The sequence below is a fragment of the Chinchilla lanigera genome, unplaced genomic scaffold (genome assembly GCF_000276665.1).
Source record: "Chinchilla lanigera isolate Chin_1 unplaced genomic scaffold, ChiLan1.0 scaffold00043, whole genome shotgun sequence".
NCBI classification, from domain to species: Eukaryota; Metazoa; Chordata; class Mammalia; order Rodentia; family Chinchillidae; genus Chinchilla; species Chinchilla lanigera.
The window spans coordinates 18,150,637-18,178,223 of NW_004955444.1; the positions used below are offsets into that span (position 1 = coordinate 18,150,637).

General features: G+C 41.4%; 2 protein-coding genes across 9 annotated transcripts in view; one reads left to right on the forward strand and one right to left on the reverse strand.

Moving 5' to 3' along the window:
- Rab2a (RAB2A, member RAS oncogene family) overlaps positions 1-19,335 on the reverse strand; it is a 78,332-nt gene extending 58,997 nt beyond the window's left edge. The window contains exon 1 of the mRNA XM_005392185.2: positions 19,258-19,335. Within this exon, the coding sequence (XP_005392242.1) occupies positions 19,258-19,303 (46 nt within the window). The 5' untranslated portion in view covers positions 19,304-19,335. The remainder of the gene's footprint in view (positions 1-19,257) is intronic.
- LOC102030357 (basic proline-rich protein-like) overlaps positions 19,299-27,587 on the forward strand; it is a 30,452-nt gene continuing 22,163 nt past the window's right edge. For 3 of the 8 annotated variants that reach the window (XR_001235515.1, XR_001235516.1, XM_005392184.2), the window contains exon 1: positions 19,299-19,791. Coding sequence is in view for 2 of the 8 variants with exons in the window: in XM_005392184.2 (XP_005392241.1) it covers positions 19,302-19,791 (490 nt within the window). In the remaining 6 variants the exon portion in view is untranslated. The other 5 variants (XR_001235517.1, XR_001235519.1, XM_013518184.1 and 2 more) reach the window with 4 other exon arrangements.

Sequence of the window (27,587 nt, forward strand, 5' to 3'; positions counted from 1 at the left end):
AGTTATAAACAGTGCTCATTAAAAATGCAAACTCCTGAGGCCCCACTCTGGAGATTGCGTAGGTCTTTGGTTGGGGCTCAAGAACCTAATTAGTAAGACTTCCAGTTATTTTAGGCAAGGAGTCCTTCTTCACAAACAATAATGAAATATGTGTAAGGCATTCTATTGACGTTTACTTTCTATGTTCCAAAATGACTTCTGCCAACTTTAAGATTCCTAAAAATTGCAGATGGTGCTACTTTTAAGTACAAATCAAAGATAAGAAAAATATCAGGACCAACTCCCAACTACTGAACAGAAGTTTTGTATAACTATTATCCCAAAGAAAGGAAGTAGTCAGGGAAACAATGATCTCATAAATGAACAACCTATCTCACCAAGAACTAAAAATAACCTACCGAAGAACCAAGATTTAAAATTTATATCAAGGGGCTGGGGATTTAGCTCAGCGGCAAAGCGCCTGCCTGGCAAGCGCAAGGTCGTGAGTTCGGTTCCTGGTACCGGAGAAAAACAAAAAACAAAAAACAAAAAAATAAAAATAAAATAAAATAAAATAAAATTTATATCAAACAACTGAAAAAGCTTAGACACAGACCATATAAGGATGTGGTAAGTCTGACTTATATATTAAGAATTTTACTCTTCGTCAGGCTAATATTGCATTTTCTTTTTTTTTTTTTTTCTTCCGGTACCAGGAATCGAACTCATGACTTTGCACTGGCCAGGCAGGCGCTTTGCCGCTGAGCTAAATCCCCAGCCTCCAAGCTAATATTGCAAATGAAGCAACATGGAAAACATCAAAAAAAAAAAAAAGAAACAATAAAGTCTGCCATTTTAAAATAGAAAAGTAGGGGCTGGGGAGATAGCTCAGCAGCCCAGCATCTGCCTGGCAAGTGCAAGGTCCTGGGATTGATTCCCAGTACCTCACCCCCAAATATTAAAGTAATAAATTCAGCATGGCCAACTAGGAAGAGTACAGAACAGTTTTCAAATCAGCTGGACCATAACCGGTGAGCTGTCTTTGGTTACAGAAACTTAGCCCCATTTCTACATCTTTAAAATGAGAAAAAGAGGGCTCGGGATATAGCTCAGTGGCATAAGTGCCTGCCTGGCAAGCACAAGGTCCTGAGTTTGATTCCCGGTACCAAAAAAAAAAAAGAGAGAGAGAGAGAAAGAAAACCCAGCATACTGACTTTAAAAGATTATCATGAGGTTCAAATGATAAAATGTGAAAATATCTGGAAAAGTCGCAATTTTATACAAATGTTAAACTGAGAATTCAAGGTGAAATTAGCTGGGAGAGCAAAATCTCTAAACAAACCCATCTGACCCAGCGTAAAACATTTTAAATATTTTTTAAAAAAAGAATGCGAGAAAATATCCACAACCTATCACTTTCCTTTTAAACAGAATCACTGCAGAATTATATCCATATTGTTGGTTAGCCACGATACTGTTCCCTTGCTTCTGAGACAGCGATCTTCTCCATTATTTCAATTACACACTACTCTGGTGGCTGACTATTATGAGCTGAATGGATATGGCCCGCAAAGAGATACGCCAAAGTTCTAGTCCCAGGGCCTGTATTGGACATTCTTTAGAAAAGTATCTTTGCAGATGTAATTAAGGATTTGAGGATTCTAAGTCCTGGATTTAGATGGGGTCTACATCCAATGACAGCAGTCCAAAGAGACAAAGAAACGTAACAAAACCATAGGAAGAAAGAGACAGAAATGAGAGTTATACTGCTACACACTAAGGAACACCGAAAGCCCCAAGAAGCTCAAAGAGGCAAGAAAAGAATCTCCCTTGAGCCTTCAGAGGAAGCAGTGTCACAATGACACCTAATTTCAGACTTGTGACCTCCCAAGCAGTGAGAGAACAAATTTCTTTGGCGGGGCTGGGGATTTAGCTCAGCGGCAAAAGCGCTTGCCTGGCAAGCGCAAGGTCGTGAGTTCGGTTCCTGGTACCGGAGAAAAACCAAAAACCAAAAAAAACAAATTTCTTTGGCTTTAAGTCACCAACTATATGATCATTTGTTTTAGTGATCCTACAAACCTAAGACAGTAACAGTATCGTCTTTCATTCCTCTTCTCCTTAAAGAGTTTTTCATGCGCACTCTCCCAATCTTGCAGTTTTTAATAATGCCTGGGTAATCAGTGATGTGACTCAAACACAAGAAACATTTGAGCAGTGGAGAGAAAAGAAAACAGGAAATAAAAAGTATTTATTTGAGAAACTTGTCAATGAAAGCTAAGAGGGAAGGGAAAAGTCATTCAAAAAGTAATTATGGAATACATGACTTCTATTTTCCAGGCACTGAACTTGGCGAAAGAAATAAAGAAATTAAAATTCCCAAAAGAATGTAGTCTGAAGAATGCAAGACAACTTTCTCAGAAAACTAAAAGTACAGAAAAAATATGCTGGCAAGGCTGGAACAGTTGCTAAGGTAGTTTTTCAGGTGTCTCCTATTCCACTTTCCCCATGCTTTGAAAGGAGGTCACCATGTACAGCTCACACTTGGAGAACTGACTTCCTCAATGTTTTAACCCCTCTATATTTCCTGTACTTACTGCTTTTTCTATGTCATCTTTTATTGTGGTATCCAATCCTTTGCCCTTTCATACTTTAATATTATGTGTATGCATTATTTTTATTTTAAAAATAAAGAAGAGCTTGTATGGTGTGCACTCTTTAGAAATGAACAGTGCCAGAAAATTATCTTCATCTTTAATCTTTTTCACTCCCTGTAACATTCTTCAATGTTAATTCTGTCACCTGTAACCTCTTTCTCATTTTCACTATAATTATCATAGAAAAATAAGGTATTTACTGTTTATCATGACCCAGTGGAATAACTACCGCTCTTCTTTCTAATCTACAATGACGGTACTGGGATGAATGAGAAAAGGCTACAGAATGAAAGGACTTTTGCATTCACTATATCCCTGTGTTACATTAAACATAAATACACAGATATACCATATAACAATGTTTCAGTCAACAAAGGACCACAAATAGGGTAGTGGTCTCAAAATCATAATGCAGCTGAAAAATTCCTATTGCCTAGGGACACTGTAGCTGCCATAACATCTCAGCTATCTTTTTTTTTTTTGGTCTTTTTGAGACAAGGTCTTGCTATGCAGTTCAGGCTGGCCTTCAGGACACTTTGTAGCCCAGGCTCATCTCCAACCTACAATGATCCTCCTGGCTCAGCCTCCCAAGTACTGGGATTACAGGTGTGCACCACCACACCCGGCAATCTTTTTTTTTTTGTACCAGGAATCCAACTCAGGACCTTGCGCTTACCAGGCAGGCGCTTGTGTCACTGAGCTATACTCCCGGCCCCTCAGCTATCTTAATGTCATAGTGCAATCAATCATGTATTTTGTGGTGTTACTGGTGGAAACAAAAGCACTGTGTTGCCAGCTGTAAAAAAGTATAGCACGATTATGTACATAATACTTGACAATGACAATAACTATCACTGTTCCCAGTTAATATATTTTGTTTTTTTTTAGACAGGGTCTCATTATGTAGTTCAGGCTGGCCTTGAACTCATGAGGATACTCCTGTCTCTGCCTCCGGAGTGCTGGGATTACACACATGCACCACCACTCCCGGATCCAATATTATGCGCTTAACTATATACTTTTTAACATTATTTTAAAGTGTACTTCTTGGCCTGTGCCCGGGAAGCTGTGCGGCAGGGAGCGCTGGCCTTTGGACTGGACCCCAACCATGCAGAGACCCGGGAGGCAGGCAGTCGGTGCCCAGCAAGCTGTGCACTGGCCTTCAACCCAGCTACCACCGTGCAGTTGAGAACTATCATGGCACAGAGAAGCAATGACACAATTGGCCTGCCACACACCGGCCACGGAGGCCCGCTCGGGGACATGCGTGAATCATCCCGACATGGAGAAACCCCTGGGAATACATGCCACACAATGGGTCACTCTTGCCCCTGCCGTTGAGAACCAGAAAGGTCCAGAGTAGGCTGAGGAGGAGCTGCTGAACAAGGACTCAGAGAACAGGAGAATACAGGCTACGCCTGAAGACTCAGAGGTCTAGCTCACTGGGGTCACGAGAGCCGTTCGGAAGCTGAACACCAGGAGGACCTTGCCCATTACCTGGGGAGACCCAGGAAGCCATTCTTCTCTTGAGGTGGCCTGGCTGGAAGCCATTCTTCCCCTGACAGTACAGGCTGCAGTGGAGGAGCACATGGAACTCTGGAGAAGTCTGCACCGAGATTCCTGCTGCCGTGCTAACGGTTGGGGAGAGAACACTAAGTGGTTGTGGGGTCCTAATGCACTTGGCTGCTGGAGAGAAAAAGCTACAAAAAATGGCTTTCACCGCAGATGGCTCACTTGAGATGTTAGTAAGAACTGCCTCCTCAGTATTCTGTAGCCGTGATGAGGAGGAGGCCAAGGAGAGAAAACAAAGAGACCAAGAAAAAGCAGCTGCTTTTGCTGCAGCACTAAGAGAAATAGACCCTAAGTCTGATTCTCGGGGCCCCAAGAAGAACTCCATGACTGCATTCATCCACTACCACTGTTAAAAGCCAGGCTACCTCAAGAGGAACTGCCTAAGAAGCCCCCTGGGCCATGCCCTGAATGCAAAGGAGACCACTGGAGATCGGTCTGCCCTCTCAAGCAGAGGCCCCAGAGCTCAGACCCATCCTACTAGTTAGTTCAACAGGAATGAGAGGGTCCAGGGCATACTCTGCCTTCTCCCTCTGGCCAGACTGTCATCTCCATGGAGAAGCCCCGGGTAATCATGACTATAGAGGAAAAAGCAAACAGCCTGTTGCTAGACACAGGTGCAAGTCCCTCGGTCCTTCTTTTCAATCCTGGCCTTCCTTCCAGCCATCACACCTCAGTGAAAGGAGGCACTGGTAAGGAGGTAATTCGCGATTTTTCACAACCCTTAGGCTGTAACTGCTTGTTAGTTCTTTCTTGCATATCTCCATCTTCCTGAGAAACCACTTTGAAGATACCACCATGTATTATAGCAGGCATTGATATTTTCCTACTAATCTGTCCATAACTCTGCAATGTTTGTATTCTTCCTATTCTATTTCGTAAATGGATGTATGTTTATTACTATGTGTTTCCTACAACAACCCTTGAAAATAGTCAATAAAAATTCAGTTGGTCCAAAAAAAAATAAATAAAGCATACTTCTTGTCTTTTTCACTGTGAAACAGCCTCAGGTAGGTCTTTCAGGAAATATTTAGAAGAAACTCACCACAGGAGATGCTCCATGCATGCTAGTGCTTCTAGAGACTTTCCAGTGGGATAAGATGCTGGAGACACTGATGGTGATGATCCTGAACCTGTGAAGGCCTAGGTTAATGCATATGTCTGTGTCTTAGTTTTTAATCAAAAAGTTTTAAAAGTTAAAAAAAAATTAAGAGGAAAAAGCTTACAGTAAAAGGACATAAAAAACCTTTTTAATACAACTATATAATATGTTGATATTTTAAGCTAAGTGTTATATAGAGCCAAAGTTTAAAAAATTTGAAAGTTTACAACAGTAGGTTAAGATTAATTTATTATTGTACAAAGAAAAAATTTTCTTTCACAAATGAGAGTAGCCTAAATGTACAGTGTTTATAAAGTCAGCAGGAGCATATAGTAATGTTCTAGGCCTTCACAGTCATGTACTACTTACCATCTCACCTGAGCATCTTGTAGTTCTGCCTGTACAATTTACCTTTGCTTTTTTTTTTCATCTTTTTGAGACAGGGTCTCGCTATGCAGTTCAGGCCGGCCTTGAGCTCACTTTGTAGCCCAGGCTGGTCTCGAATTCACAATGATCCTCCTGCCTCAGGTCCCGAGTGCTGGGATTACAGGCATGCGCCAACACGCCCGGCTGTACCATTTATCTTTCACATCACAGTTTTACTCTAACTTTTCTATGTTTAAGCGCACAAATATTTACCATTCTGTTATAATCACGTAGAGTATTTAGGACAATAATGTCCTGTACTGGTCTGTAGCTTAGGAGCAATAGGCTGTATTATAGTCTATGATGTTCTTACAATGCTAGAACTACCTAGTGACACACCTCTCATGACATTCCTCCATCGCTGGGTGTAACTGTAGCCCAGTACTCTTTCTTTTAAAATTTCAATGCTTTCTACTGTCTATAAAGAATAAAATTCAAGCTCAACCTTAAACTGAACTGATATGTACCTATAACACGTTTAAAGAAAGTATCTTTCTACTCTTATTTCTCATTTTTGCCTGACACGGGGTTAGCCTTCTTCCTATTTTTACATTTTGACTTTTTATTTTTACCATCTACTCATCTAAATAATACCTATTTTTCAAAAACTAACTCAAATGCCATGTGGTCCTAGTTTTTGAGGAGGAGGAAAGGCATTCCTAACCACATGAAACATTAAGTTTTTTCCAGTTCCTCAATCACAGCCCTTATCAAAATTCACCTAGAGATTTTAACCCTTAAGGATAGGGATATAGCTAATTTACTTTTTAAATTCTTCACAGTATTTAGTCCCGTGTTTTGTATTTGGTGAATTTTTACATTCTGTATTTCAAACTATACCACCAAATTAAGAGACTAAAAATACTTACTGAACTACATTTGAGTGCTGTATGACACTGATTAAAAAAAACCTTCCACATTTTCCTAGAAACTTATATGGCAACACTGTATGCACCCCCTTACCCCTGCAACCAACAAAGATACCTCTGGAAGAACCAAGTGGGTAATAGCGTGTTTTTCTTTTTAATCAGTAAGTATCAAATTTTCCTAATATAAAAAAAAGGTCTCAGCTCCCAAGGCTCTGTTTATTTGTGTAACGGTAATCATACTACCTACACTTTTTATGAGCTGTTGTGAGAAATGAAAGTATATAGAGAATAAAAGAAATAATACGTCCCTTTTTCCATCGGCAAAACCCACTCCACTAAATTTTAGGATAATCAAGTGAAGTAAAGCACTTTTGTGGTTTACAAGACACCTGCACACACTATTTACATCATGCTCACAAACATCCTGTGAAATAGATTAAGTGAGGCACTATTACTGATTTTTCTAAATGGGAAAAGTGAAGATGAAGAGGTTTGAACATTAGAAGCTCATTAGAAGTAAGTAATGGACCCACCATACTATTCAAGATATTCTAATTACAAATAATACCCAAGAGTAGTGTCTACGCACAAATAATCAAAGCAGGCTTGGAATAATACACAATAGGTGGTAAAAGAAAATATGAATGTTTAAATTTTAAAAGTTTATTACAATAAAGACACTGCCATAATCCCTCTCAAAACCCCCCATACACATTTATCCCACTGTTCTTGCCACATTCTGAAGCAGTTCTGGACATCTTCTTTCATGAATGTCTTTATGAGGTGTGATAAAAAATACAGTGAATGCTGCTGCTGAATTCCACCCAATGTAAAGACAGTCTCCTAAAAATACTATGGCATGTCCTCCTCCCCCTTATTGGCAACACGTGACCTTTGGTTCTTTCCCAAGGTCAAGATGACCATGAAAGGTAAAAGTTTTGAACAGATTTAGGACATTGGGGCACCCAAAAGAGCACACCTTAAGACTCTTTCAAAAGAGGACTCCCAGAACTACTTCAGAAAGTGACAAGAACAATAGGATAAGTGTTTGATGTTTGGGGAGAGGAGAGGTAGCTTCAGGGGGATTACTGGTGTTGTGTCCTTTACTGTAATAATTATTTTAGAGTTTAAATAGTTATCATTTTTGTCACACTTTGTATTACCTGACTCTTACATGTAAGAATAATGCATGCAACACTGTCTTTTATAACAGCAACCTTAAATTTTTGATAAAGGAATATGGAAAATTGTGGCACAAAAACAATAAACTATAATTAATCCAATCAAGCAATTAATATCGATGACACAGAGCAAAACGAATAAATCCCTGAAAATAATGCTGGATATTATAATCTTCCATTAACATAAAATTAAAAAAACAAAAAAACTGCATATGGCTGAAGACATATACATACACATATAATTATCATATACGAAAGGGGCTTCAATTTTATCTGTGATGTTTATTTTCTAAATAAAAGTAATTTTTTAAAAAGAAAAAAGATGAGAAAGTACATAGTAGACAAATAACCAAAAGTTAATATTCTAAATCAATGTCAAATCCCTGAATTCCAAAAACTATATTAAGTAACCAAGTGAGAGAAGCTTAAATGAAAAAGTAGTAACTCCTCAAGATACCAGGTTCCAGAGCCCACATGAATCTTACAAATTAACCAGTAAATTTTTTTGTGTGGGGGGGGTGACGACCAATCTGTTAGAACTGTAACAAAAATCCACTCATAATGGGAGATTTTTTTCCAACATCTTTCCCTGAAACTAAAAAATTATGTAATGATCATATGGGCATGTATAGAAACCTGAAGCCACCACACAAATAAGAATATATTTTGCAAGCACAAACTGAACATGTACAAATACTGACCTAACTCAATTTATTTCAAATAATGAAGAATCAATATGTATGGCCTAACTCTTGGATCTAAGTGAAATAAAGTTAGAAGTCAATACTGAAAGGATTATAAAAAATTTTTTAAAATATGCTTAAAAACCCGAGTACAACTCCGGCTGCTGAGGCAGGGGGATCACTGCAAGTTTGAGACCAGCCTGGGCTACAAAATGAGCTCAAGGCCAACTTGAGCTGCATAGTGAGACCCTGTCTCAAAAAGACAAAAATAATAACAACAACAACAACAACAAAAAACCCAAATACCAACTGGACATAGTGGGTCATACCTGTAATCCCGGCACTCTGGGAAGCTAAACTAGGAGAATCACAAGTTCAAGCCTAGCCTGGGCAATTTATGAGACCCTGTCTCAAAATTTTAAAGAAACAGAGGGCTGGGGATATAGCTCAGCACAATGGCCCTGGGCTCAATTCTTAGTACTACTAACCAAACCAAACCAAACCAAATCACACCAAACCATAAACCACACCACACCCAAACATAGCCAGACAAGATGGTTCATGCCTGTCACTCTAGGAAGCTGAGATGGGTTGCACCCAAGGGTTGAGCACAGCCTGAGGAACACAATACATAATGAGCTCCTATTTCAAAAACAAAACAAAAAAATGTAAACATATTTCTAAATATCTCAAGGATCAAGAGAGAAGCCATGGGAGAAAAATATTTCAGACTAGCCAACTGCCAAGATATGTTTACACAGTTTTTCTTGGATTCCTAAACTTGAAATTCTTACTAAACTTCTTTCTTGAGCTACTTCAAGTGGGCTGCTATTCCCTGTAATCAAATAGGTCCTTCCTGAGTCTCTCTAAATCACTAGTGGACTTGGATGGTCATACACACTAAATTAAGGAAAGCTGCTATAAATACAGGTACCTGGGATAAAATGAATCTTGATAAACTATCTTGGTAATGCAACAAACATAATACATACTGTTCAGATTTTAAAGTCAGTTGTATATTTACATTCTTTCATCACTATATTACATACTGTTTACAAGGAATCTAAATGTTTTTTCAAGATTTAATATCACAACTTAGTATATGCACATACACCAAAAAATGGATAATGAGGAAAATGAGCAAGGTTGTCTCTGCACTGTTTAGACCTAAATACAATAGACTTCAAAGAGGTATACACATTTGGTTATTAATGTCTCTTGATTTTTTTCTTTTTGTTCCTACCATTTTATTTTTGAGCACAGTGTGAGGGTCTCACACTGTAGTGTAGACTGGCCTTGAACTCACTTTGATCTTCCTGCCTCAGCCTTCCAAAGGCTGGGATTATAAGCATGTGCCACCATACCTTGTCTACCATTTATTCTTTAGCCCTGCATGACAGGAAGAAAAATGCTCTTCAAATGCTGTTGCCACCCTAATTCCTAGGACTCAAGAATATGTGTATTACTCTATCAGGTAAGGGAGAATATGCAGATATGATTAAATTTAGGACTCAAGAATATGTGTATTACTCTATCAGGTAAGGGAGAATATGCAGATATGATTAAATTTAAACCTTGAGAGCTTAGAATATTCCTGTAGTCCCAGCTACTCTGGAGGCTGAAGGAGTAAGACTGCAAACTCCAGGTCAGCCTAGTCAACTTAACAAAATCCTGTCTCAAATTAAAACAGAAGCTGGCGTGGTGGCACATGCCTGTAATCCCAGCACTTGAGTTTGAGGCCAGCCTAGGCTACAAAGTGAGCTCAAGGCCAGCCGGAACGGCACAGCAAGACCCTGTCTCAAAAAAACAGAAAGGAAGGAAGAAAGGAAGAAAGGAAGAAAGGAAGGAAGGAAGAAAGAAAAGAAAGAAAAGAAAAGAAAAGAAAAGAAAAGAAAAAGAAAAAGGAAGGAAGGAAGGAAGAAAAGAAAGAAAAAGAAAGAAAGAAAGAAAGAAAGAAAGAAAGAGAAAGAAAGAAAAAATAAATTAAAATAGGGCTGGGGCTACAGCTCTATGATACAGCACTTGCCTAGCATGACTTCCAGGGTTCAATCCTCACTAATGAAGGAAAAAAAAAAAAGATATAATCTAGATGAACCTAATCTAATCATGTATCCTTGAAATTGGAGAATTCTCCCTAGATCAGCAAGAGAGGGGAGGACTCAAGAAGAGTCAGAAAAATAGTGCAGAGGATGTGATTCACTGTTGCTGCCTTTGCAGGTGAGAAAGGTCACTGACCAAAAAGCATGGGAATGTGGGTTCTAAAGCTGGGAAAAGCCCTCAGTTGACAGCCAACAAAACAGGGATCCAACGACAGCAGTTCTACAACTACATGGAAATAAATTCTGCCAAGAAATTGAAGGAATAAGGACTCTTCAGAAAAGAACCCAGCCTTTTGGAAACCCAGAGCAAGCTAGGTTGCTTGCTCTCAAGGTTTAAATTTAATCATATCTGCATATTCTCCCTTACCTGATAGAATAATATACATATTCCTGAGTCCTAGGAATTAGAGTGGCAACAGCATTTGTAGAGCAAGGCCCTGCAGTTTGTGAGACACCTCAGACTTTGAAACTATAAAATGCTACATTTGTGTTGAATTGTTAATTTTCTGGTAGTGACAGAAAATTACCTCTTCCATTTACATTTAAAAAAAAAAAAACCAGAAATTTTTATACACATGCCCTTAAATTCTTTTGGAAACAAGGAGAAATATAGTGGTAACTTGGTTCACGAACTTAATCTTTTGTATGATCCTGGTTACACCCAAATTGCAAGCACACAACAGTTTGTGAACCGAGGTACTACTTCAGCACATGCAGCCTGCCCAGCAGAACCTACTTACCACACATTCATTATGACCTGAAAATGGAACTATTTAAAGAGATGAATGGAAGGAACATAAGACTTCATTATAGTTATGGAAAGTTAAACTAAAAGGTAGAGGGATAGAGGGCAAAGGGCATGGAGAAGGCCATCCTATTGTCAAGGAGATGGCTGTTGGAACAGACAGCCCTAGGTCCTCATTTTAGTTACTAAAAATAACTGCTCCAAAAAAATTTTAAAAAAATAAAAATAAAAATAATTGCTCCAAGAAATATAGCTTAGTTTCTTCAACTGTGAAATAGCAACCTCAATACATGTGTTGAAGGGTTAAAAGAAAACAAACTAGGAGTGGGGAGTGGCTCAGTGGCTTGCCTAGTAGAGCAAGGCCCTGGGTTCACCCCAATGCCAGGAAAGGCAGGGTGTGTGGCAAGCCTTGGATACTGTATGGGAACTATTTAAAAAAGGTGAAGGAGTCTTCATGACTCTCTGCTATTGAGAAACATTGCCAAACAAAGTGTGATGGAGAATTTCACATAAATCCAGTCTTGATAAATCTTAGGGATGATTTATTTATTTTTGTTTTTGTCTTTTTGAGATAGGGCCTCACAAGCAGAAATTAAGACAGTACAAAACCAATAAATTTTTAAAAACAGGCAAAATGGACCGTGACAGACCAGCAGGGGAATATTATTGCAGTACTACTACTATACATACTGTGTTTTAAAAACACAGATCTGTAAGACTCATCCTACAACTACTAAGGCAGAATGTCTGAGACTTCAGCAGTTTGAATTGACAAGCAAAGCAGCAGTCAACACAGGGTGACTGACTACCTGTGCATGGTAGCAGAAGGAATCTAGTATCTTCTTGCTGTAAGTATTCTACTTACAAGTGAAGTGAAACAGCTAAAATGTAGACTACTTTATAAACAAGGCCGATATAATCAAATGGAAGTTTCATTTTGTTAAATTTCTAGAAAATTAGAAATTAGGAGCTGGGCATGGTAGCACATGCCTGTAATCCTGCAATCCCAGCATTTGGGAGGTTGAGGCAGGAGGATCACTGTGAATTTGAGCCAGCTTGCGCAGTGAGTTTAAGTCAGCCTGAACTACACTGTGAGACCCTGTCTCAAAAAACCAAAAACCAAACAACAACAAAAGAACATCCGAAATTAAGAAGGAGACACAGAGGTCAACACATAGCAGTTATCTTTTGTAACAAAAGACACAGGCGCACAGGGAGATGAGCGCAGAATAACAAAAGGGCCAGGAGGAGAGCGCAAAACAGCTGAGCTGACAAAATTAGGATCTGTTCAAATAAAACAGCAGAACTACTGGCTACTGTAATAAGAGGAGAGCTGGAGGAGATATTGGGGAGGATAAAGGGAAAAAAAACTAATTTCAGGCTGGAACAGAAACAGAACTGTACAAAAAGGACAAGAACATTGACAAGGGAGCAGGCATCACTTCAGATGAAGAGGAAGGTCACTATGAGAAGTTAAAGTTGAAAGGGAATGAGCAATCAGGGGCAGAGCTGATGTGGATCAACACAAAGCTTCAGGAGTAGTACAGATATTGGGGAGAGGAAGCAGCAAATAAACTGGGTTAGGAATGAGACTATACATCATGCATAAAGCAGAAATTTAACTATAAAAGAAGCATATCATTTGAATTCTGGTGTGAAAAGTTATGTTTGAACTCTCACTTGATAAAGAAATAGCTAAACACCTCTAAAAACAGGCAAAATTAAGTACTTTAGGGATATATAAATGATACAACTATGAAGGTACAGGAAGAATTAACATAAAATTCGGGCCAGTGGAAACCTGGTCTCAAGGAACAGGTATGTACAGACATGTATTCCTTTGGCACAAGGTTTTATTATTATTCTTTAATAAAATTATTAAACTATGCATATACTATATACTTTTATATCCATGATAAATCTCATTATTAGACAAACTCTAATGGAATTTTACTACCTCTGAACTTTCCAGTTTGTTTTTCCCATTTTCCATTCTCTGAAATATTCTAACAAACCTGGTCACATAATAAAATAAAATGATCAGTGTTTCTGACCACAACATCAGAAAATCTTTGAAGTGTTTTTTTAAAAACAAATATTGCAAGTGACTCACAAGAATCTAAAACTCAAGTCTGAGACTCCCCCTGGAAGAAGGCTCCCTTCTGTTAAAATTAAAGTTCTACAGAATCTAATCTCATTCCTCTAGGATTTTGTTCTTTCCCTTTTTGTCTTTTTTCTGTTCAACCTTTCAATCTCAAGTCTCTCTTATAAAATACATACATAATGAATCCAGCAACCAATCTGATATTCCAACCAAGTCTAACTTTTTTCCTTTTCCTTCCCTTCTCTTCCCTTTCTCACACAGTCTTCAATAAAATAACCCACACTATGGCTGTATTTTTAATTCCCTCCACCCTCTCAAAACACCAATATTTATGTGATATTGTTTAAAACTTAAAAAAAAGAAAGAAAAAAGGGGATGAAATCCCACAACATAGAAAGCTCCATTTCACCAATATCAACTTTCCCAATACAAATATGAAATTGGACTCTCCTCTCCCCAGAAGTAACTGTGTTAAAGTGTGTAATGTTTGGGAATTTTTTTTCCTATATATTTACATGGTATATATAAAACTCCACAGTTTAAGAAAATACTATACCTTGTATTTCTGTACCTCGCTTTGAAAATCTCTTTTATTCACATCTTAATTAAAGACTGCGGCAGAGCACTCATGCCTTTCTACCATTTTAATCAATAGTCCCCGACTTCTGCATTTACCAATGATGACTACTCAGGAATTCGCCTCTTTTGTGAATTCCAAGACGCTACACTGTCTAGATTTCTTTTCTCTTTATGTCTTCCTTCTAGACTTCTTTCCTGATAATATTCCCCACCTTCACATTCAAGATTTTCCCCCTGTCAATATTCACAAATAACTATATCACCACCAATTTCAATCATGGAAGGCAGCCTTGTCAGATCCCCATTTGTCAATAGTTCTGATGTGAACCAATGCTCAAAATTATTTTTTTTTCTTTCTTTTGTCTTTTGAGGTAGGGTCTACCTATGCAGTTCAGGCTGGCCTTGAACTCACTTTGTACTGCAGGCTGGCCTTAAACTTGCAGTGATCCTCCTGCCTCAGCCTTCCAAGTGCTGGGACTACAGGCATGTGCCACCATGCTCAGATCAACTCAAAATAATTTTCATCAAATAAACAAGACCATGCACTTTTTTTCAGCGGGGGGGGGGGGCATGTAATTTTACTTTATTTAATAAACATTAAGACCCTATGTCAAAGCAGAAGGATGGGGATAAGTTTGAAACGGGATCAAAGCAGAAGGATGGGAAAGTTTGAAACGGGATCAACTTCTTAAAGTGGGAGTTTAATAATAAACATTTTCATATGATGAAAATTCTTACTTTCTTACAAAACCTTGTAAATGGGGCTGGGGATATAGCTCAGTGGCATAAGCGCCTGCCTGGCAAGTGCAAGCTCATGAGTTTGATCCCCTGTACTGCAATCAAAACAAAACAAAAATAAAAACAAAAAACCTTGTAATTGACAGTTCAGAAAATGAAAATTCCATTTAATCTTATTAGCTCCCACATCTCTAACCCAGATCATTCTCCTAAGCTACAAACAGTATTTCCTTGGAATCACAGACAGTCCCACTGTACATATGGCAAATCCGTGCTCACTTTAGTATCAGCTCAAGCATCAGCTCCTCAGTAAAGCCTTGCAGCACCTTCCCTAACACAGACTTATTAAAAAGTCACTGTATGACATAACTTTATATCAAAGACAAAAAATCAAAAGCCACCTTAGCAAAAACAGTTTAAAATGCAGTGGGGGTGGGAAGACTAGAGGGCATGAGAACGAAGGAAGAGAAGAAGGGACCAGTACAATGCAACAGGCAGGAGTGGGGTTTGCTACTACAGATGGATGAACAGAAGCTGGCTAGGTGACAAAGTTTTGACATAATCTTCTGTTGTTTCCTTTGGGTGAGGGAGTGAGAAGGAGAATTTCAAACAGAAGTAAGACACAGGCCAGCTTGTGCTTTGGGGCCAGGGATATAGCTCTGGGGCACAAGCGCCTGCCTGGCAAGCGCAAGGTCCTGAGTTCGATTCCCAGTACCCACCCCACAAAAAAAGTTTGTGCTTTGGCCTGCTGAGAGGCAGGGCTAGTTAGTGAAGAGGTTAAAACGGCAGGCAGATGCCAGAATTTTAGGAACAAGAATTATAGGTTTGTTAACATTTTTTTCTCAGTAATTACTTGCTTACAATACTAGGATAGGACTGCTAAAATGCACTTTCCCCGTGCTTGCTTCGGTAGCACATACACTGTACTAAAATCTACTTTCCACTTTTATACCTAGATTTAAATCACACATTTTCCTAAGTCATTTTTCAGAAACAAGACATTACCACTGAAAATAAAAGCTCTATTTTAACGACATTTAGGACTAGGGATATAGCTCAGCAGCACAAGTACCTGCCTGGTAAGTGCAAGGTCCTGAGTTTGATTCCCAGTACCAAAAAACAAAAACGAAAACTACATTTAGTCTTACACTAAGACAGTTCAACAGTCTCATCACAATCATAAAATGTTAATTATTACTTCTATGAGAAAGGAATCTCTGAAGAGATCGTTGTGAGTTCGAGGCCAGCCTGGGCTACAAAGTGAGCTCAAGGCCAACCTGAACTGCACAGTGAGATCCTGCCTCAAAAAGACAAAAAAAAAAAAAAGAAAAGGAATCTTTGAAAAGAAAAAAATGTGTACAGTTCTTTTCTCTAGTCAAAGCATTTTCACATGTATCCTCACTTTATAACACACTACTGAGAGAAGGTAAGGCTAACAATATGTCTTAAAGACTGGGAAAAGTGAAAGAGGAAAATACATGATTTCTGTTGTTTTAAAATTAATGCAAGCTGGGCGTGTTGGTGCACACCTATAATCCCAGCACTCAAGAGGCTGAGCAGGAGGATCGCTGTTGAGTTCGAGACCAGCCTAGGCTACAAAGTTCAAGGCCAGCCTGAACTGCATAGCAAGACCCTGTCTCAAAAAGACAAAATAAATAAATAAATAAATAAATAAAATAAAATTAATGCTTTCCATACTATGACTTTTTGGAAAAAAAAAATTAAGATCGATCTCAAACTGCTGCTGCTGGCCTTTCCAGAGGTGGGCCAAATTACAATTAGATGTATACTCTGAATTAAGGAAACATGGTAAAGAATTTTGGACAAAATCAATAAGCAGGAAAGTGGCAGAATTAAGTAAAAAAAAAATTCTAGTTACTAATATATACTATAATAGGAATAGAGTGACCTGATGGCTCCTTATTCATTAATTAAACATGCAGGGCTTACCTTTTACTAGGCTCTTCCTGAAACACAAAACCATACAGAACACGTGTTCTGCTCTCAAAAATGCAAACCACACCTGTAATTCCAGCACTTTGGAGGCTGAGGGAGGAGGTTTGCAAGTTCAAGGCCAGCCTGGGCAACTTAGTGAGACATGCCCCAAAATAAAAAATACAAAAAAAAAACAAAACAAACAAACAAACTAAACAAACAAACAAACAAAAAAAAAAGCTCACTGCAAAGCTGGGTTCAATTTCCCAGTATCCCCCGAATAAATCTAAAAAAAAAATATGTGTAAATATACAGATCAAGTGAGAAACATAGATCAGAAAAGTAGTAGTCACTTCCAGACAATCTATACGGGGACTCCTGACATACTGTATAGTAAGAACTCAATACCGGCTGACTGCGCGGCTCTTATGGGAGACCTGGGTAAGGCTTTGAAGGACTGATGGAATTGTACAGAGAGGCACTGGCAGAAGGGACTTTAGGAAGAAACAGCAGCAGAACCCAGGGAAAACCCCAGAAATCAGCCACAGAAGCAAGGTGGGGAATAGTGGATAAGAACTAGAAAAGTAGACAGGGACTCTCAGTTATGAGGGAGACTGTGGCAGGAGAACTGCAAGTTTTAAACCTATCTGAGCAATCTACAGATCCGCACCCTAGCCCTCCCCCGCCCCAAAAGGACCGGGGATGTAGTTGGGGGAGGGGGGAAGGCGCTGGAATCAATTCCTAGTACGATGAGAAAAAAAAGATGGGAGTTCATTAAAGGTCACACTAAAAAGAAACAAAACAAAAATATGAAGGAGCAGAGAAGTTACCCTAACATCTGTGTTTCAGGAAGATTAAACTGACAGTGATACACACCTCCAGGCTGAACTGGAGCTGTGAGAAAGTGCTACTCTACACTGTCTATTGTTAGTGTCAGGAATTCAGTGCCTCAACTAGGTTGTAAAACAGCAATGCCAAGAAAGGAGTCTTCCTTCGGAACTGCACAGGGACTATTTTCAGATGAGGGCAAATTGCATGAGAATGGAACCCTGACTTGTTAGTATTTCTTGTTCCAGTACTCTGCACAATACATTCTTTACCTGTAGTAACATCCTCAATTAAAAAGCTGAAAGGCGCCAGGCCTGGTGGCTCATGCCTGTAATCCCAGCACTCGGGAGGCTGACACAGGAGGATCGCTGTGAGTTCGAGACCAGCCTGGGCTACAAAGTGTGCTCAAGGCCAGCCTGAACTGCATAGGAGACCCTGTCTCAGAATGACAAAAAAAAAAAAAAGGCTGAAAGGCAACCTGCAAAGTGGCCAGTCACTCTTCCACTTCTTAAATCCACTCATATTAAGTTATTCTGACATCTGTCTACAATCTTAATTTTCACTGCCTAAATGGCTTTAGAATTCTTTCCTTCTTCTAAATATACCATATATATATATTTTAAAAGTTTATAAATTTGTCACTAAACATAAGCAAATCATTGCTTTACTTAGGATTTTAGAGAAAACCACCCAGTTTCCATTCATACAGCCCCTCAAAAAAACCAACCTTGCTGAAAGACTGTACAAATACAGATTGCAGCTGAAAGTTTTTCTTTTAGGCTACAACCAACACGCTTCCACAGTTCCTTACAGAATCTGCTACACCATTAGTACAACCACAAGATGCTGGCTACATTTCCAAAGTTGTGCAAGGGGTCAAAAGTTGCACAAGAGTCAGCGCTGAAATCAGACTCTGGTATATGAACACACCTAAAAAAGCCTTAGGTTTATTTGTTATGTTTAAAGAAATGCCCAAGTCGCAGGTATTAACAAAATATTTTACGAGTTTATTTGCTTACCTGTTATATTAAGTGAAAATTACTGAGAACATCTGAAAATCAGTACTTGTGACCCAGAACTTAACACAACTACAAAATTTAGCGTGCCCAGCATAAGCATACACGCACACACACATATCCAAAGCATTGACGCCCTATATTACTATCAAATCAAACATCAGCTTACCCCTATCAAGTCTTTTTTCCTGCTTTAATAACCCAAAAAGATTAGCCAGCCGTCAAAGCACGCGATGTGACTTATTCTGAATCCGGAGTCGAGAGTGTTACAAATAACCATTGTAAAGGGGATTTTCTCTCCTCGGCGGGCTGTCCCACTCCGGAGCGCCCGGCTCAGCCGAGGCCGAGGTGTGCAGCCTGGAGGTGGGACGAGTCGGGAACTCAAGCTCCCGGGTCTCCCTCTCCTTCCCGCGGCCGCAAAGGGACCGGAGCCGGGGGCCAGGGGACGCGGCGCAAGCTCCCGAGCCCGGCCCCGACGTGCAGGGTGAGCAGCCCCTGCGCTCAACACCTGCCCCCCGGCGTCGAGAGGCCGCCACGGCCCTGGCCTGCAGGGACGGCCGGGCGGGAGCCGAGGCCCGGGCCTGGCCAGGCCGCGGCGGCTCGCAGTGCCCACGTCACCAGCTCCAGCACTGCGGAAACGGGGCCGCGCGGCCGGCAGGGAGGCGCCGGGCGGAGTCTCTGTCCGCGCCGTTCGCTCCTCAGGCCCGGCCGAGGGCCACCGCACCCGCCCTGCCGTGCGCGGGCCCTTACCTGTGTCGCCGATGATGATATACTTGAAAAGATAGGCGTACGCCATGGCCACGGCCGCTCGGTGCCAGGGCACACGGCTCCTCCTCCTGCTACTGCTCCTCCTCCGCGCCGCTCACCCGGCCCCGCTCAGCCTCCGAACGCCAGGCCCCGCCCGCTGCCGCCCTGGCCGTCAGCCGCCGGGACTGGGGGCCGCAGGAGAAGCCGGACAAACTGACACCCCCAAAGCGATGGAGACAGCGCCCAGCCCAACCCAGCCCAGCCGAACAATAACAGCCGCTGCGGCGCCTCCGCCCCGCCTCCGCGCCGACCCGGAAGTGCTGCAGCCGCGGCCGGCGCCACCGGAAGAAAGGGGAGGAGACGCGCACGCCGGCCCTGCCCCCCCGGCCGGATCCCCGCCTCGCGCCGCCGCAGCCCTGCCCCGCGCCCGTCCGCCCGCGCCTCGTCCGCCCGAATTGGCGGGGCCAAGCGCAGGTGGTTCCGGCCCTCCCGAGCGGGTGACCCCGGCGACCCTGAGAAGCTGGGGGAGGGGAAGAGGTTCGGGGCCGCGGGGCACGTGATGGGCGGGCGGAGGTGGCCTGCCGGGGGAGGGCCCTGCCCTGGGGTGGTGAAAAGGTATTTGGAAAGTGAGAACTTCGCGGCTGGAGGGCGGTGGTGCTTCTGTTCGGACCAGGCTGTGACGGTGGGAGTGGAAGTGTTTCTATAAATTGCAAATACATCAGGACGGAAGTAAATCAGGGAGCAATATACTGGTTAGTGGACTACTACGCGGCTCTTAAGAAACAAACCCTACTTTTATGCAAAACCAAGGCAACTCTGCACAAATTCATAGTTCCATTCTATATTTCATGTTGTGTATGAGTGGATAATATAGAACCCGTAAGTAATGCATACGTGACGGCACCTTATGTAATTATTTTTGAGTGGTGCCGGGCGTGGAACCGAGGGCCTTCTTCGTGCTGGGCGGCCATCTACTGCGGAGGCACATCCCCTACCGGATCTTTTTTTTACCACGTGTAAGAAAAGAGGCTACATTTACCTGTGTGTATAATGGATGGGATTGAGGAGGGTAAAGTCTACATGTTGGATTTTTTGTGTGTTGTTTGAAATTTTTTTACACTTTATGAGTTAGCTGCTAAAATACTGTTAAAAGAAAAAGCAAAGTAATTTTTTATTCATCCGGCTAAAATGTATTGAATATGTACTGTTTCATGCATTGCCCGACGAAGCTGGGGCACAGTCCTGTTGTAAAGAAGCGGTTGTAGGGATTGCTCCGTGGTGCAGCTTGCTTGCCTGTTTCCAGCTCAGGGATCCACTCCCAGCACGACGACGAAGAAACAAAAAAACACATACACACAGGTTGTGGAAGATGTAGAGAACAAAGGTGTTGAAAGGGACCGGAAAGGTTATCTAGAGAAAATGACTTCTGAACCAGAAATATGAAAGATCAGTGAAAACTTGTCAAAAGGACAAAGGTTTGGGGAAAACACCTGAATTTTGAGGATGAAGAGCAGGCTATGCAAAGTTCAGGTCTCCGTTCAGGGAATTTAAAGGTGTGTAAGAAGCCAATTTACTAACCGGTATTGTTATGGTTGATACATTGTGTCAATTTGAGGTGTGTAAGAGGCCAATTTACTAACCGGTATTGTTATGGTTGATACATTGTGTCAATTTGAGGAGTCTAGAAGCTCAGCTAAGTAACTCAGCAGTTCTACATCAAGTGGTGTAAAGGACCGCCCTGTAGTGCTCTAGGTCAGCTTGACAAGTTTAGAAGTTTAAGTGATTCAGCAGAGGGCCAGGGTCCTCATTTTGTAAACATCTTGAGCCTGTGCAAGAGGAGGGTGGTGTGGGCAGGTAGCCTGCATACAATGTAAGGGAGGAAAATTGGCTCCCCGCCCCTTTTGCTCTTGTTGCTTTTGCTGTCATCCACCAGCCTGAAATGTTGCTCCAGTGCCCTGCCACCCTGCCTTGGAGCACAGCTGATTACAGACTAAAATCTCCACAAACTGTGAGCTAAAAGAACCTTTCCTTCCATTATTTTGGGCATTAGGTATTTTGTCACAGCAACAAGAGAAAAATAACCAAGACACATATCCTTTACTATTTGGCAGCAGAAAAAAAATTTCTCCTGGGAGAAGTGACAGGGATTTAGTGATCCTTGTTCCTACTGCCTAATATTTTCCACTTTCTTTTGGGATCTCTCATTGTGTAATTACTACTGACACCTTTACACTGGGCTGACTGGTTACTGTATGGTTTAGATGGTTTTGCCTATGTGAAATGAAGATTTTTCTGGAATATTTGGAGGTACTTTTACTGAAGTTCTAGGGGTAGCACACAACGATTTGACCTGAAAAGTGACCTGGAATTGCATATCCGAGTTCACTTGTCTAACTTGGAGGACAAGAGAGAGGGATCCCTGCCCAAGGGCTCCAGTTCCAGAAGCTATTTTCTACTTATGTAAGTGGCTTCACTCAAATTTTCCTGGTGGTGGATGAAATAGTCAAATCCATATTTTCAGGGCTGTAGGCTTTATGGTCACAACCTAATCAGGCCAGCTGTAATAGGATGTTACACAGAACGTAGCACCCTAGCACCCTTGCCAGGTGTGATGGTGCACACTTGTAATCTCAGCACTGGCAGCTGAGGCAGGAGGACTGCTGAGAGTTTGAAACCCTGTCTTAAAAGAAAAAAAAAAAAATAGCACCCTTAAAAGAAGCAATCCCCTACTATTAGAGGAGATCACTAACTGGGTAAATCTCTTGTGTGAGGCCATGAAGGGCCTTTTTGCCACATTAATAGTGATACAGGAAAATAAAAACTCCCAACCTGAATGATATCTGGGACGAGTTCATGTTCTCTAAAATTGAGGAATGAATTTTAGGAACAGTGGAGGTTAAGAGCAGAATGTATTTATTGAGGGAAAGAAAAGAAAGCTTCTGTCCAAGAGAGGGACAGAAGGGGGGCCCAAGTGGGTTACCCCCAGACTCTGTCTTTTTTAGGGACTTTTATAGAGCAAAACCACAAGGTGAGGTGGGTCCAAAGTAGGGGAAAATGGACAAAACTATGGTCAGCCAATAAGAATTGTTCAGGTAAAATTGATTAAATTGGCATCAAATGGGAAGTAGTCACATAGCAAGCGGGCATGAATACAGAACAGGGGCTTTTCCTGTAAGGGGTTGGGTCAAGGACTTTTCAAGGTGATCGCTACCTATTTAGAATATCATCCCTGATGTCCATCCCTAGGGAGGTATGTGGGTGCGTTTGTTTAGTTCTTTGTGTTGAAATCTGGCCCACAGCAAATATATATCTTCATGTTGGCTCCTTTGAGGGCCTGGCCCTGTCTGGCTGCCTATAATATTTCTATCTAACTCAGTTGCCTCTAACATTTCCCCTTCTGAAGAAGTAATCCGAACTACTGTGAGGGAGTAATGGGTGATGACCGCTCTCGCTTCTTCAGGCTGAAAGGAGTCATAGTTGTTGATTGGCAGTCAGAGATACTCTTCAGAGAGTCTATCTAAAGGCCTTGGATAGACACCAGGTGTTTTCATCTTGGGTAGGCATATAGCTTTAAATCTGGAGAAGACAAAGCCAAAGAAACAATTAAGTATGTATGGGTCAAATAATAAGATCAGCAGGATTATTATGAATATAGTCAACAAAGATTTCCACCACTGGTAATGGCCTCCCATAGAGAGGATAAGTTCAGAGCTATGAGCTCCACTAATGAAGCACTAGTCCAAGGTGTAAGTGAGGAACTTTGAAGAGTCTGGTGTAGAGTTACAACTGCATACCCTGCCTGCCTTGTCTCATTTTCCATGAAGGAGCTGCCATCACAGAAAAGGGTCAAATCAGGGTTAGTAAGGGGTGTGTCTAATAAGTCTTCTTTAGCTGCATATGCATGGAGAATTACCTATTTACAATCATGTCTGTCAGCCTCAATTTCCTCCTTTTCTGGCAAAAAGGTAGCAGGGTTTAAGGAGGAACATGTCTTTATTGGAATGGGTGGTCCTTCTAGAGGTAGAGCCTGGTATTTAAGAAGTCAGCTGTCTGATAGCCAGAGGATCCCTTTGTATGAAAGAAGTCCTGCCACATTATGAAGCATATATGCAGTGAGATCTTTTCCAAAAGTTAGCTTGGATGCTTCTGGCACTAAGAGAGTTACAACTGCCATAGCTCTAAGGCAAGGAGACCATCCCTTTGCTACAATGTCTAATTCATGACTCAGATACCCTACAGGCTGTTGAGTGGGTGCCAGATCCTGTGTAAGTACTCCTAAAGCCATACCTCGCCTCTCATCGACATGTAAATTGAAATGGTGTCCTGTGGGGAGGCTTAGGGCTGGAGCATTTAGGAGAGCTTGTTTAAGCTTCTGGAATGCTGTTTGGGAATCAAGTTCCCAGGTTAAAATATGGGTATCTGTCTTTTGGGCCTCTTTTATAAGTTGATAAAGGTGTCTTATAATTTCCTCATATCCTGGTATCCAAAGGCAACAAAAACCTGTAATTCCTAGGAATCCCCTTAGCTGTTTTAGGGTCTTGGGCTGTGTGAAGGAAAGAATTGGTTTAATTCTGTCCTTTCCTAGCCTTTGGGTTCCCTTGGATATAATGAGGCCTAAATATTTTACCTCAAGACTGCAAAGTTGTGCTTTAGATTTTAGAGACTTTATAACTTTTGTCTGTTAGAAAATTTAGCAAAACATAGGTGCCTTGGCTATAGTGCTCTTCTGAGGGGGCACATAAAAGAATGTCATCTCCATACTGTAAGACTGTTACCTGGGAAAACTCAAAGCATGCCAAGTCATAGGAAAGCACTTGCCCAAAAAGATGTGGAGTATCCCTCAACCCTTGGGGAAGCACTGTCCACATCAGCTGAGAGGCCTGGTCATGAGGATCCTCAAAAGCAAAGAGAAACTGGAAATCTCTGTGTAAAGGAATACAAAAGAAAGCATCTTTTAAATCGAACACTGAAAACCAACTGGCATCTTCTGGAATTTGAGAAAGGAGTGTATATGGGTTAGGTACCATTGGGTGAATTAGTACTACTGCCTCATTTATCAATATAAGGTCCTGTACTAATCTCTATTCCCCATTGGGTTTTTGAATTCCCAGGATGTGAGTGTTGCACAGGCTATTACAGGGCCCAAGTAAGCTTTGTGCCCTTAGATTATCAATTACAGGTAATAACCCTTTTTTAACTTTAGTTTTTAAAGGAAATTGTCTCTGGTTAGGAAAAATAATAGAATCTCTGAGATGTATTCATACTGGAGCAGCTCTTAATGCCCTACCTATTATGCTTTTAGTTGCCCATACTTCAGGATTTATTTCTGTCTCCATGAGGGGAAGACAGTGTACGATACTGATCTGGGTGCATATATATTACAGTATTTAAAGAAGATAAAATATCTCATCCTAAGAGAGGGACTGGATTTTCAGGCATTATCAAAAAGGAATGTGAAAAGAGAAAGCCATCCTAGTTACAGCCTAAGGGTTGTGAAAAATAGCAAATTACCTTCTTTCCAGTGACTCTTTCACTGAGGTATGACAGCTGGAAGGAAGGCCAGGATTGAGAAGAAGGACCAACAGACTTGTGCCAGTGTCCAGCAATAGGCTAGTTTCTCTTCCCTCTATAGTCATGATTACCCAGGGCTCCTCTGTGGAGATGACAGTCGGGACAGAGGGAGAGGGCAGAGAGTGCCCCGGGGCCCTTAATTCCTGCTGGACCAACTGGTAGGATGGGTCTGAACTCTGGGGCCTTCCCTTCAGAGGGCAGTCGACATCCAGTGGTCACCTTTGCAGTTAGGGCATGGCCCAGGGAACTTCTTAGAGCAGTCCCTCTTAAGGTGACCTGGCTTCTGACAGTGGTAGCAGATGAATGGAGTCCTCAAGTTCTTCTTCGGGCCCCGAGAATCAGACTTAGGATCTGTTTCCCTTAGTGCTGCAGCGAAAGCAGCTGCTTTTTCTGTCTCTCTTTTTTTTCCCTTGGCTTCCTCCTCATCGCGGTTATAAAATACTGAGGAGACAGTTTTTACTAACACATCAAGTGAGCTATCTGGAGCAAAAGCCATTTTTTGTAGCTTTTTTCTAATATCTGGGGCTTACTGAGTAATGAACTTACCTTCAAGAAAAATTTGTCCTTCTACTGAATTAGGATCTCGGGAAGTATGTTTTATCAATGCCTCTTGTAAAGGATCTAAGAAAACAAAGGGGTGTTCCCTTTTTTCATGTTGAACCACTGACAGTTTAAAATAATTGAATGGCTTAGCCCTTATCCTGCTTAGACCTTTAAGAACACGTCTGAAAATGTCTCCTACTCCAATCTCCCATATAGTCGCTAGGCCAGTAGGGGTCTTGGGTAGGGACGGCTTGGGCTCCAGTGGGAACTGGTAGTTCCCCTGGCTCTCTTTCTTCTGGTCTTCTGAAATTAATAATATGGTATTCATCTCCAAATGCAATAGCAGCCTGTAACGCTGCCTGTTTCTCATTAGAGGTCAATGTTTGATTTAAGAGTAACATTACATCTTTCCAATCTAGCTCATAGGTCTGAGTGAGGCCTCTAAATACCTCAGTGTACTTATCAGGGTCATCTAGAAATTTTCCAAGATCTGACTTTATCTGTTTTAGGTCACTGAGAGAAAAAGGCACATGAACTCTGGCAGTTCCAAATTGTCCATTCACTTCTTGTAATGGATATTGTCCTTGAGGAGCTTGCCTAAACTCGGCTAAGGATGGGTATAGTCCTGTAGAGGTCTGGCTTACGGCTGGTCCAGAAGCCCCATCCTCTAGCCTAGAAGGGCAAGTAGGGGAAACCTGAGGTTCTGTAATGGTGGGTAACGCTTTGATTAAGGCTGTCTTGTCCTCAGGCTCTTAATATTGGGGAGCAGCAGTCTCAGGCTCTGGGTAGTGGATGCCTTAGGAGTCTGAGGTGTCCTGTTCCCCTGTGGCTCACATTTACATTTTGAAACTAAGTAAGGACTATTTCTTAATGCAAAGAAAATTTGAACATAGGGCACTTCTGACCATTTTCCTTCCTTTGTACAGTATCTTTCTAGTTGTAAAATAGCATCATTATATTTCTCTCTGCATTCCATTTAGGCTGTAGGGGATAGGTAGGGCACACACACGTGCAGAAAAATATTAAACGGCTCTTTTTCAACATGTAAGGATCAAACACCTTCCAGTGCTTAATGATGCAACTGAGAGGAGTAAGGGACCTTAACTGTGAGTTTCCCATGTCAAGAAGAGAAAGTTTGGGCATCACCTCCCCATCTCTAATTGATCCTCGTACCCTTAAGGCATCCCTCAAGTAGATTCCACTCCAGGGCAAGTGGATGCCCTCTGGAGAAAGCAAAGGACAAAATCCAATCAGCCTATCCACCCTCGAACTGACGCCCAATTCTATCCTCCCAGAAAAGTCACTCCTTACTCCTACTGGAGATCTACAAGCCTAAGTTACAATCGGTCTGGTGGCTGGAATGTCTAAAGGAAGCATATCTTTGTTTTTTTTTTTTGTTTTTTTTTTTGAAGCATATCTTTGTAATAAACTATGGTTTCATAAAAAAGGCCAGTTGGAAGTCGTTGAAGTATTCTTGAGCCACAAAGGAGATCACCACTAGAGAGAACAAACAATTGGCTGGAGGAATTTTACCCTGGGCCCCAGGGCAAAGTCTCCATACATTTTTGTCTGCTATCTAACCACCTAGGCAACCTTTCTTAGCAACAGGACAAGACTATTTTATTTAAACTTTGAAGTTCACAGGTTAAACTTACATTTACCACCTAGCAATCACATTTAAATATTACTAAAGGCAAGTTAGTTAAGGCCGACAAGAATCCCTTTTTACCCTTAGCATATGTAAGGCACAAATGTGAATGGTTTCCCTGCTAGCACCACAAGATGCAAGCTGCCTCAGCCTCGTTTCTGAAGGGTGGGGTAGTTAAGTACCTCAGCTGAAAAGCTGATGGAGAATTCCTAGTCTACTGGCGGAGAGATAAGTACAATATGTAAGTGGAGATTTTTCAGTGGTCAGGAGCCAATTTCCACTGAGGAATCTTTGGGTGTCCGTTAGAGAGTAGACCTGGCCATGACCCCTCAGTTTCTATCAGCCCACACAACCAGAGATCGGTCTCCAGAAAGGAATCTAGTTGTCTCTCTGGTCAACATTGCATCAGCCATCGGCTTGAATGGGGATTCACCAAAGAGAAGCTGGGGAAACCTGTCCTCTGCTTTAAAGAATGGCAGCTGCTCTAAGAGCATTTAACTAGCTGGCAGAGGGACCACTGTTTGTCAAAATTCTACAAGGAATAGTTAAAAGCCTGAACAAGATTACCTAG